General features: G+C 45.3%; 1 protein-coding gene across 1 annotated transcript in view; it reads left to right on the forward strand.

Annotated features, from left to right (window-relative positions):
- The window catches only part of ANXA10 (annexin A10), a 68,260-nt gene that overhangs the window by 34,287 nt on the left and 20,990 nt on the right, over window positions 1–12,983 (forward strand). The window contains exons 4-5 of the mRNA XM_040242114.1: window positions 1,355–1,449; window positions 11,966–12,079. Of these exons, the coding sequence (XP_040098048.1) occupies window positions 1,355–1,449; window positions 11,966–12,079 (209 nt within the window). The remainder of the gene's footprint in view (window positions 1–1,354; window positions 1,450–11,965; window positions 12,080–12,983) is intronic.

Consider the following 12,983-nt stretch of genomic DNA (forward strand, 5'->3'; position numbering starts at 1 on the left):
AGAGTTAGTGGCAGGAGCTGAGCTCTGCGGGAGTAAGAGAGAGGATGAGCACATCTGTCACTCTTGAGGTCAGGGAGACTAGACCCCGCCCCACCAGACACAAGTGTGCAAGAAGGCTCCTCAGGGGTCAGAAAGGGAGGGGCATCATCCCATAATGTTGTTGTTTAGTCGCTCAGTCACCTTAGCCTCTTTGCAACCCCATGGACTACAGCACACCAGGCTTCCTTGTCCTTCACCAACTCCTGGAGCTTGCTCAAACTCACGTCCATTGAGTCAGTGATGCCACCCAGCCATCTCATCCTCTGTCGTCCCCTTCTCCTCCTGCCTTCAATCTTTCCCAGCATCATGGGCTTTTTCAACGAGTTGACTCTGCATCAGGTAGCCAAAGGATTGGAGCTTCAGCTCCAGCATCAGCCCTTCCAATGAATATTCAGGGTTGATTTCCTTTAGATTGACTAACTGGATCTCCATGCTGTCCAAGGGACTCTTGAGAGTCTTCTCCAGCACCACAGTTTGAAAGCATCAATTCTTCAGTACTCAGCCTTCTTTATGGTCCAGCTCTCACATCGTAATAAGTGCTGTCAAACCTCCCACAGTCTTCTGTGCTAGAATCCATCTTGGCTAAAAGATGAGCATATACCTGGGGAGGGCCCTGGGACAGGTCAGATGTGGAGAAAGAGGCGAGATAACTGGCCAGAGCGGAACAGAGCCCTGGAAGAAGTGCCTCACATCAGTGACTTAAGTCACGTCTCTGGCACACTCCTCATGAGGGACCTTGCTGCTCTCTTCTCTAGGTCTGTGTCTCTGCTTTGCTTCTGCTCTACGTGAATTGCTTCTTTGTTCTCTTTGCACGAACTGTGCTGCCAATAAACTCTGTGCCTGCTTCACCCCATTGCTGTGGGGAATTCTTTCTCCAAAAAAGCCAAGGGCCCTGGTGGTCTCACCTGCTGTCGGCAGGACCAGAGCAGTGACTTTCCTCTCAGTGCACATCTGTTGTAAGTCATTCGGAGACCTGTGGGGAGAAGGACATGGGGTCTGTTCAAACCAGATCAGTGTGGAGTGCAGGGAAGCCTTTTGCTGGTGGGGTAGGAGGGGATGGGAGAAAGGCCACAGTCTCTCCTTCCCTCTATTTTTATTGACTCTTTTAAAAAAGAAAAGTCTGTAGCACCAGGAAAGGGGGAGACAGAAGGCACCTCGGCCACGGCAGGGGTACCCTAAAACTTCCACTCAAGCTGGGCCTTCTCCCTCCACTGGGAGCACCAGGGGACGAGCTGGCCCGCTGGCCTGACCCCTGCACCGTGGGCTCTCCCTACCTGCAGTGCGGCACTCATTCACCAACAGAACTCTCTTCCAGGCTGTGACAAGGACCTGCTGATCGACATCCTGACCCAGCGCTGCAACACCCAGAGGCTGCTGATCGCCGAGGCTTACCTGGGTGCCTTCAGCCGGGTGAGTCCCCCCAACCCCTCTCGTTTCCATGCAAACTTCTGAGACACCTCCAAACAGGGTCTGGTATGCTCTCCAGTCTCTGATTACAAAGGTGTCTGACTTCACTGGACATTAGAGACAGTTCCTCTGCCTCAAACATGTGGCACAGAATGTGGGAAAGAAACACATCAGAAGTGCCTGTACGTGATGTGTGACCCCGCCAGCCCTTTCTTAGAAATCATTCACTTCATAGAGTAGAAGCTCTCACCGCCCGACACCACCAGCTGGTCCAATTAGGCACTGCCTGGGAACACCCCGTGTTCAGCTCCAGGGAAGGCACACAGGGACTAATGATCCAGGCCCCAAAATAAGATCTTTTCCTCCAGTTTTCTTGAGGTCCTCACCCACATCTCTATCCAAGTGGCTTCCCCTCTAGCTTTTCCTCCCAAATCTACAGTTAGAGACCACTAGAAAAGAATGGTGCTCAAAAATAGTTTCAGGCAATAGAACCATCCAGAATACTTTACATAATCATGCACTGGTTTCGAAGCAAGTGCCATTAAGGATTTCTCTCCTTTTTTGTGCAGTTAAACCACAGATTAAAAATGAAAACTCTTCGGTCCAAAAGGACCTGGAAGAGCAATTACTTTTTGTCAACTGATCATTATCGATGAAATACCATCATAACTCTTCCTCTGTAAGACTAGTTCTCAAGGAATTAGTCCATCTCCAAACCTCAGGCTCTGAACAACGACAGTACACAAAACAAAGGTGTTCTCTGCTTTAGAATGAATGACATCTAAAAAGCCACCACTGCTCATGAAATTAGCTGAATTAAGCCATAGTAGGGAATCAGTTGTTGTTGTTGTTGTTGTTTCCTAGGTAAAACTGTTCTTTTTCTTATGTTCCTATGAGACCTGGAGTAGTTTTCCTTTGAAAGAAAATATAAAAGCTATACAAGTTGCAGCATCAGTCACCCAATATTGCTGTAATATGCATACTGCTGTAAGAGAGGTCATTTTCAGTAACTTCTTATCCCAAAAGTTTACATACATCTGTGCTTTTCATAGATAAGGTTAACTTAGGTAAAAGCAATACTTTATCACTTTCTACAAAATGGCCCTAAAACAGACCAAGAAAAAACTACGAAACGAGGCATCTGCACCTTCTCAGACACCAGATCCTCCAGGGAAGAGGCCTTACCACACGCCCAAGGTCTCAGAGTGGTCAGACCCCCTGTGCTAGGGCCCCAGGCCTCCAGGGAACTTGAGGACCCTCAGAGGAGCCTGGTGGGGCCCCTTGGCTCTGAGAGACCCCATCAGGTCAGTGACCTAGTCACTTTTACTGCTGTGGGTCCCTGGTTCACATGGTCCCGATTTGGGCATTCCCACATGGTACCCAATGGATGTGGAAATGGTACCCCCCTCAAGCTGCTGCTCAAGACCTTACCCTGGGTATCCCTAAACTGAAGGCAGGAGGAGTCCAAACCTAAAACTCCACTGTCTCGCTTTAATACAGGAGCATTAATGTCGATTCCCCCGCAAAATACCCATCTGTGCACCGAATTCAATCCATCCTCCCACCCCTCTCACCAAGTGCCCAGCATCTGCACTCTGACCCTCAAACTGGGCTGGCCACCTCTTGCTCTGCCCACTGCAACAAGAGGAGGCCCTGCAGGTCTGCAAACTGCCCAGCCAGGGCTCCGGGCAGCCACAGACACCCCCCCAAGACTGCCACACCACATCCTCTCCTGCCGGCTCCCAGGCCTGGCTCCCCACCTCTCCCTCCCCACCAGGTGTGCAGACTGACCTTACCTCCCACCCCTCAGCTCTCACCTCCTGGAGTCAGGGACTGGGTCCAGCCAGGGTCTGATATAGAACAGGAACTGCATTCACTGAAGTCCACTCTGCCTGTAAATAAAAAGGAAGGAAAAAAATCACATTAGGGTACACTTAACAGTTAAAAAAAAACACTGACAAACTGCCTCAATGTCCCTTTTCCTTCATTTCTTCCTCTGGCTGCCCCCCAATCACCCTGCCAGACCTTGGGGATGGCTTCCTGACCGCCCCCACTGCTCACGTTCAGAATGACTTCTTCCACCTGGACAAGGCTAGTTTTCCCTTCCTGTGGGGAAGCTGATAGATTTCCTGTATGTTAACCATTGATTTTTATTAACATGAATAACAAAGATGAGAGGAAATTACTCTCTTAGCGGCTGAATAAGGTACAGTTCTGGGCACATTCCATAAATACTTCTTACTATTTGATACTTTATATTAGAGACGAGCTGCTGATACTAGTCTCGAGACACACAGAGAAGCCTTGGAACACCACCGACACACTGGTCAGTGTGAGGAATGTGGCACTCCAGGCCCTTACCCAAAGCAGTTCTCCCCAGGGCAGTGGAAGCTGGGACCCAACATGCCCCTGGGCTGGGGGGCACTGCCCCAGCTGAAGGGCTGGGCAATCTGACAGTGGTTCCTAGAGGGGGCAAGGTCACCTGAAGTAATACTCCAGGATACAAACTGGTGCAGCCACTGTGGAGAGCAGTATGGAGATTCCTTAAAAACAGTTACCCTATGATCCAGTAACCCCACTCCTGGGCATATATCTGGAGGAAATTCTAATTTCAAAAGATACATGCATCCCAGGGTCCATAGCAGCATATAGTAGCCAAGACATGACTTTATATATAAGACAACCTAAATGTCCAATGACAGAAGGATGGATAAAGAAGATGTGATATGTATATATGTACAACGGAATATTGCTCAGCCATAAAAAATGAAATAATGCCATTTGGAGCAACACGGATGGCCTTAGAGATATTATCATACCAAATGAAGTAACAGAGAAAGATAAATACCATATAATATCTTAAACATAGAATATACTTAAACATAGAATCCTTAACATAACTTAAACATAAACTTAAACATAGAATCCTTAAAATAATACAGATGAATCTCCATAGAAAACAGAAACAGATTCACATAGAAAACAAACATATGGTATCAAAGGGGAAAGGTGTTGTGGGGGATAAATTAGGAGTTTGGGATTAACAGATAGATACCACTGTAAATAAAATAGATAAACAACAATGGTTTACTGTATAGCACAGGGAACTCTACTTAATATCTTGTAGCAACCTATAGCGAATCACTCTGCTGTATACTTGAAACTAATACAACATTGTAAGTCAACTATATGTCAATATAAGTAAATACTTTTTTTTTTAAATTTACTTACCAGTGCACAGTGACAAAGCAGCTTGCACAAGTGTTTTTATAATGTAATATACAATTTCCCAAGTGTTTACAGGATGACTATTGGGGTGGGCAGAATTAACACAACTTCTCAGTCACACTTTATACAGGTCTACAACATGGCTTCAATAGCAAGTATCTTTTTTTTTCTATTTATTCAATTTTATTTTATTTATTTTTTTTAATGTTTATTTTTACTTTATTTTACTTTACAATACTGTATTGGTTTTGCCATACATTGACATGAATCCGCCACGGGTGTACATGAGTTCCCAAACATGAACCCCCCTCCCACCTCCCACTCGTATCTTTCTACAACAGCAGGAAAAGCGATAGAAGTTAAAAACATATTCCAACAAGCGGAGTGCAGGCCATCCTCCTTTCTCCTGCCCTGAGTGCACACATTTAGGTAAAGGTGAAAGGGAGAAAGAAAGGGAACCGCCATGTCACTTTTGGTTTAAGTGGACCTGCTGCGGCGCGGCCCACCTGCAGCCCCAACAGGTCTGCTTGAACCGCGCCCTCTCACCAGCTTACTTCAGGCCCAGGCCGTGACACCCACGGAGTCCCTTTGGGGCGAGTCTTTGGCAAACAGGAAAGAGCAGCAGTCAGGCTGGGAGAGGCACCCTGAGAAGACTGCATCTGCAAAGCTGTGTCTGCCCTTCCAGAGAGCATTTAAGACGCTGACTAGTTGACGCAGTTGAAGGCTCCGCTCTGAGCTTGAGAAGTTTGGCTACTTCAACATGTCACTCAATACCTATTTTCCCTAATGGAAGCACTGTCTTCTGATGTCCTGGAAAATGGGCCACCACTACAGCGAGCTTCCCAGGTGGTACTAGTGGCAAAGAACACGCATGCCAATGCAGGAGACTTCAGAGACCCAGGTTCGATCCCAGGGTCAGGAAGATCCCCTAGAGAAGGAAAGGGCAACCCCCTCCAGAATTCTCGCCTGGGAAATTCCAAGTACCGAGGAGCCTGGCGGGCTACAGTCCATAGGTCGCAAAGAGTCAGACACGACTGAACCAACACACACATGCACGTATACCATGTTAGAATGAACTAGTGCTCTGGAGAAAAGATGAAGCCTGGCGATAAACAGGGCAGATTGTAAACGGGGACAGCAGGCTGTATGAAGGAGGCCGACGGCACAGACAGCAAAGGAACATGCGGGTGACAGGAATGGGAAGCCGGAGCCCTGAGGGAGGGGCCTGCAGACCCAGGAGCTGCAGGAAGCCGGGGGGTGGAGCCGGTGGGGAGCAGGGACAGCAGCAGCAGGAGGTGAGGGCAGGGATGTGACCACCACGGGCCCATTGAGCGCCCTGGAGACCGTTACATTAAACACCTGCACGTTTGCTATATTCTGAGTTGAGCTGCACAAAAGGAGTTGTAATTCGTCCTGGAGTTTCGAGTGGGTAAGGGCCTTTCTGCAGAGAAGTGACTAGCTGATGTGCACGTTCCAGGGTCACCTGTCAGGTGTTCTGGGAGGGCAAACGGGAGGGCAGAAGGGGGCGCTTGTGGAGGCCTGGGCACTGACCACAGGAGCAATAACCACGAGAGGCCGAGGCTGCAGGGGTAACTGGGCATAAAATCGTCAGTTTGGGGATGCATTCGTAAGTTAGAGGCCATGGAATCACTGACAACTGGCTCCTGTAAAGGCTGTGAGAAATACAAGGGAACAGACAACTGATGAGGTGCAGAGAAAGAAAAGAGGGGAGAGAGAACACAGCTAGTACACGCCATTTTAAACCTACAGCAAATTACCTACCACTTTTTGGGAAAAAAGACCTTTTGAGTGCCTCATACCAGCCAGAAAACATGTTAAGGACTTCACCTGAGCAAACACTGTCTAGTAAGGTCCACGCTGAGGTGGGAGCTGTCCTCGCTATGCAGACTGGCCCGGGCAGCCAGGCGAGCCACCCACATCGCAGCTGATGCTCCGCCCGGGCGCCACCCGCAGTCTTTTTCACCGAAGTGCTCCAGCTTCCTCGAGGTCCCTTATCAAATCCGTGTGCTACAGCCATGCGCACACACCCGACATGTGTATACCCGCGCTCTGGCGCCCAGCTCCCCCGCGCTCTCTCGCGCCATCTAGCGGCGCGCCGAGCCCCACCGGGCAGTGGACCCCGCGCAGGTGTTCAGGTTAGAGCCCACTGCGATCACAGGGAAAGTAAGGGGAAGATGTTGTTACGAATTTTCGGGAGGAATAGGGGCCCCGGAAGTGACTGGAGATCAAATGGAAGATTTTTCCATGCCCAAGCCATTGCCTGTATGTTTTACGTTTAATCAGTAAATTTAGGGCTTTCTCCTCCCACGTTCATTCCTTCATTCTCCAACTTGTTACAGGTTCGTTTGTACAGGGTATACACCGTAAACTCTGCACAGCTGACCACTCAGCTCTCGGCCAGATTTGGGAACATTTGTGATAAAGCCATTTCTTGTCGTCTAGTCGCTCAGTCATGTCCAATTCTTTTTACCCCATGGACGGTAGCCCGCCAGGCGCCTCTGTCCATGAGCTTTCCCGGGCAAGAAGACTGGAGTGGGTCTTTCCTTCTCCGGGGGCATTTTCTCGACCCAGGGATCAACCCCACCTCTCCTGCATTGCTAGAAAGATTCTGTACCGCTGAGCCAGCTGGGAAGCCTGAGACAGACTTGAGGGGCCATAAATTCATGTAATATGGTCATTCATCTAGTGTAATAAACTCAAGGGTGGAGCTGCGGTGGCAGAGAAACAATCAGCTTCCCTGAGGGCCGGAGGAAGGCTCGCAAAGAGTTGCTGATTCTACCGTTTCCATCTGCCGCCCTTTGAACCTTCGAGGCACGGCACTGAATTTAATTTTTTTTTTTTAACTGGGGTATTAGGACAATATTAGTTGTATAAATTGAGAAGTCTTCTTTCACCCTCTGCTTTCTACAAAATATTGTGTAGAGATGATGTTACTTCTACATTAAAGTGTGTTATAGATTTTATGAAGTGACTCCACTTGGGTCTAGAGATTAAAGAGGGTGGATTACTTCTGAATCCAGTTTTGGTTTTTTTTGTTGTTGTTGTTGTTGTTTGTTTTTGTTAATATAAGGAAATTTAGATTGAGTTCGAAATTCTCCTTGACTATTTTGGTAATTTGTGGCTGTCAACAAATTTATACTTTTCAACTAAATTTTAAAATATAGTGGTGTATCTTTATGTTTTTATCCAAATGTATGCCTAGGACTTGGATTTCAAGATCATATGGTAGTTGTATGTTTAGTTTTCTGAGGAGCTTCCATGCTGTTCTCCATAGAGGCTGCACCAGTTCCTATTCCCAGCAGTAGTGCAGAAGGGCAACCTTGCCCCCACCCCCACCCCCACGCAGCAAACTGAGCCTGGCTCTGCTCGCCTGTCGTGACACGGCCACAGTTCTCTAGGGATGCAGCAGCCAGGTGACAGGAATGACCTACAGGTGCTGAGTGCAGCCTCTCCAGCAGGTATTATTTTAGGCTTTATGATGATGGCAAAAAGACTCGTGCGCCCAGTGTTCACAGCAGCACTGGTCACAACAGCCAGCACGTGGAAGCAACCTAGATGTCCATGGACAGAGGGACGGGTAAAGAAGATGTGGAATGTGTATGTGGTATGTATATGGAATATTGCTCAGCCATAAACAACAATGAAATAATGCCACTTGCAGCAACGTAGAGAGACCCAGAGAGCATTATGCTTAGTGAAACAAGTCAGATAGAGAAGACAGACACTGCATGACATCACTTATGTGTAGAATCTGAAATATGACACAAATGAGCTTATCTACAAACCAGAAACAGACTCACACGCACAGAGAGCAGACTTGGGGTTGCCAAGAGTAAATGTGGGGGAGGGATAAATTAGCAGGATGGGATTAACACATACACATCACTATATGTAAAATAGATAAACAAGGACCTACTGTGTAGCACAGGGAAATTTAGTCAACATTTTGTAATAACCTAAAAGATTATGCAAAAAGAACATATAAACATATATATATATATATAGCTTAATCACCTGAAACACAACATTGTAAATAAATTATATTTCAACTAAATATATAGTGGTATCAATGTGTTCACAATATTCTTTTTTCCTTTAATATCTGTAGTATTTGTGTATGTTACTCTTACATTGCCAATATTTTGGCATTTTCTTTTTTCTTGTCAGTCTAATTAGAATTTTATTAACATTCAGAAAATTAGGTTTTGATTTCATTGACAGTTTTAGTATTTATTAATTTTCTATTTCATTGAATTACGATCTTATTCTCATTTCTTCCCTTTTTTACAATTTAAAATATATGAATATATATTTCATACATGAGTAATACAGTTACATTAATCCATCACAGTCTACATCCCATCCTGTCATTTGCTCCCTTGTTATACTGGATTTCATGTATTCTTCTCTTTCTAGTTTTCTTGAGGTGGAAGATTAGGTCCTTGACTGCCTGTTTCTTTTCAAATATAAATAGTTAAAGCTAAAATGTATGTTCAATCACTGTCTCAGCTGCATGTCACAAATTTTGACCTGTTACAATTTCAGGTTCATTAAATAAAGTATCTGGGATTGTCCAGATACATCTTTTTTATTAGTTCGCAGTTGATTTTGCTGCAGTGGGAGAGTAAACTCAGCAAGAGACAAGTCATGAGCCGTGCTGAAGGAAGCGTGTCACCCTCATGCTGTTCTGACGATGCAAGGTCCTCTCTATTGGAAGGGTGCCCACAGGCACCTAGAGGCAGGGAGAGGTGAGGGATTAGCTACATGACTGTGGAGGCGGACAGGCCAAAAGCCACAGGGCAGGCCAGCCGAGACCCGGGCAAACTGGAGGCTCAGAGAGGGTAGGAGCCTGAGGTCAAGGCCCGGCTGCTGGCAGAACTCTTGAGGGAAAGTCTTCAGCTGACTGAAGGAGTCGCGCCCACATTGTGGAGGGCAATCCGCTTGACTCGAAGTCCACTGATTTAAATGTTAATCATCCAAAAACACCTTCACAGAAACACCTAGAACAATGTTAATGGCCCAGCAAAAGTGAATAAAGTTAACTGACAGAAGCGGCTTCTGAACGCCCATCCCAAAGCAACTTCCCATCTGTCTCGTGTCCCTAAACCTGTAAGGCCATCCTCATCTCTTATCTGAATTTTTAGAACCCTCTTGAACTAGTGTTTAGGATCTTATGATGTGAAAAATGATGATCGGAGCCTTCCAAAGCATTAGCTCACATTTTCACTTACATTATGTCTGGGATGTTTGTGGATGGGGGTCCTCTTGAAAACAAAGATTGTGTGTTGTTTTTCTCCAGCTCCTACCATCTTGCCTGAGAAAAAGTAGAAATAAAAACCCACTGAGTCACCTGCTGTCTTTCCTTCAAAACAACGTGCTGAGCTCATGTGGGCAGGAGAACAAAGTCTTCACAAGCGCGTGTGTTCACGACGGCTTTATCATTGCTTTTGCCTGCCTCCTGACAGCACACAGGACTGTTTGTTACAGAAATTAGAAACAGTTGACGCCAAAAGACAAGGAATTGACTGGAATACCAGCTCCATGAGGAGGCGATCTTATAAGTCTTATATATACTCCAAGACCAGCTACAGCTCCAGACATTAAACAGACTGCCTTGACCTGAGCAAAAATTCAATAGATTCTCTGCTACCAATCACCACCTTGTGGGTGATGCTTTTCTTTGCTAAAAAAGAAACACAGGGAATGTACTGCCAGATTATACCAAATAAAATGAAAGTTATAACAATTTTGTTTTTTACTGTAACAAAGTTTATTGTGCCTTATTGAATTATAATTATCTTATAATTCATCTCATAACTAAACTGTTATATATTTTAACACATAACTGAATATATACTGTACATTTTAACAAGAAATGGTACATTTAACAAATCTTTCAGATATCTTTGTAACCCTAGAAAACATAAATTGGACATATTTTATATTTTTAAACATCTACTCTATATGAGTAAAATGAAAACTAAATTAAAACCATCAGTTTCATGCCTTTAGAGCGGTATTTCAAGGACAAAAATCTAGCATGCTTGTTCTTCTTTTTCAGGTGACTATTTGAAGAAAGTTCCCAGACTGCTTACTTAACTCATTTACACAAGCTTTTTGGCAACAGTATAACCAGAAACTCTTTACTGAAAGACACTGCTACAATGATAAAACAAAATGCCTATTTTCTTTAAGAACTAATATTTCATTAATTCCACACAAAACTATTATACTCCCTACTGAAATGCTTTCAGTTTCAACTTTTATTTATTTTAAACTTTTCAGATTTTAACTTTTATTTATGAGCTCAGAAGAGGGGTTGTGTTGGGATTAAAGAAGGATCATGGTTCTGTGTTTGTGTAACTAGAATATCCATACAGATGATGTCTAGCATGGAGATGACCACATCACTCATTTTCTTTTTTTTTCCTTTTTTTAAATATAAATTTATTTATTTTAATTGGAGATTAATTACTTTACAATATTGTATTGGTTTTGCCATACATCAACATGAATCCGCCACAGGTGTACACGTGTTCCCCATACTGAACCCCCCTCCCTCCTCCCTCCCTGTACCATCCCTCTGGGTCATCCCAGTGCACCAGCCCCAAACATCCTGTATCCTGCATCGAACCTGGACTGGTGATTCATTTCATATATGATATTATACATGTTTCAATGCCATTCTCCCAAATCGTCCCACCTTCTCCCTCTCCCACAGAGTCCAAAAGACTGTTCTATACATCTGTGTCTCTTTTGCTGTCTCACATACAGGGTTATCGTTACCATCTTTCTAAATTCCATATATATGCGTTAGTATACTGTATTGGTGTTTTTCTTTCTGGCTTACTTCACTCTGGATAATAGGCTCCAGTTTCATCCATCTCATTAGAACTGATTCAAATGTGTTCTTTTTAATGGTTGAGTAATAATTCATTGTGTATATGTACCACAGCTTTCTTATCCATTCATCTGCTGATGGACATCTAGGTTGCTTCCATGTCCTGGCTATTATAAACAGTGCTGCGATGAACATTGGGGTACACGTGTCTCTTTCACTTCTGGTTTCCTCGGTGACATCACTCATTTTGAAACCCCAAGTCCATCATCTCATGTAACCCATGTACACACATGTGAACCCAAACCAAACTAGCTATTATGTGAAGGAGCAAGGAGAAGGGAATCCTGCTAGAAGACGTTCTGCAATTATCCCGTTTTCCCCACAAACTTGGGAAGTGGTGTAATGCAAGTATTTGCTTTCCCTGCACAGGACCTGGTTGGGGACTTGAAGGAGAAGCTTTCCAATCACTTCAAGGACGTCATGGTCGGCCTCATGTACCCCCCACCCTCGTATGATGCCCACGAGCTGTGGCACGCCATGAAGGTAGAGCGGGTCACCCTGTGATACTGCCACGTGTGATCAGGGAGGGGAGGAGGCATGTCAGCAAAGAAGAAACAAGAGAAACGCTTGGGTAGAGGGGGTTGTCATGAAAGGAGGAGGCCTCCATAGCCCAGCAGCAGGATCACGTGACTCTTCTTTTGAGCAAACTCAGACCCACGACCCGGCCCTGTGCAGAGCTACCAAGAGGAAAGAGGAAATGAGGTTCTTTGGGGGCTGTTTGCATTTTTCTCTTCCCCAGTACGGCTTTCAGCTTCCCTGATGGCTCGTGGTAAAGAATTCACCTGCCAATGAAGCAGGCACATGTTCGATTTCTGGATCAGGAAGAACTCAAGGAGGGCATGGCAATCCACTCCAGTGTTCTTGCCTGGAGAATCCCATGGGCAGAGGAGCCTGGCAGGCTACAGTACATGGGGTCACAAAAAGTAGGACACAATTTAGTGACTAAACAGCAGCATCAGCTGGTTTGTCTTCCTGTGTTACATGGAAATGTTAGCATTCTTGTGAATCTCTTTAAACAATTGTATAAATTGGGCTCATAAAGTAATGAGTCAGTGATGCTGAGGCAGAGAAAAAACATAGATGACATCTATATTTTTGTGATCCTAAATTAGTCCTTTACCAAAACTACTGCTCAAATGTAGCAAAATCTTGCTTCTAAAGGATCAGAACAGTTCTTTCTTACAGGGCCGGTCATGAAAGAAACTGACTACAGATTTGTCAGAGGTTTGTTGGCTACGGAAGGGAAACAGATGACTTTTCACATCTTTCCAGATCTTTCCAAACGCTGAATGAGACACCTGTAGAGAGGGTGCAATCACTCCAGGGGGATGCCTGCCAATGACCTGATTTCCCCCATCTGGGAACAACATGAAAAGGGAAAGGGAGA

The sequence above is a fragment of the Oryx dammah genome, unplaced genomic scaffold (assembly GCF_014754425.2).
Source record: "Oryx dammah isolate SB20612 unplaced genomic scaffold, SCBI_Odam_1.1 HiC_scaffold_1, whole genome shotgun sequence".
Classification (NCBI taxonomy): Eukaryota; Metazoa; Chordata; class Mammalia; order Artiodactyla; family Bovidae; genus Oryx; species Oryx dammah.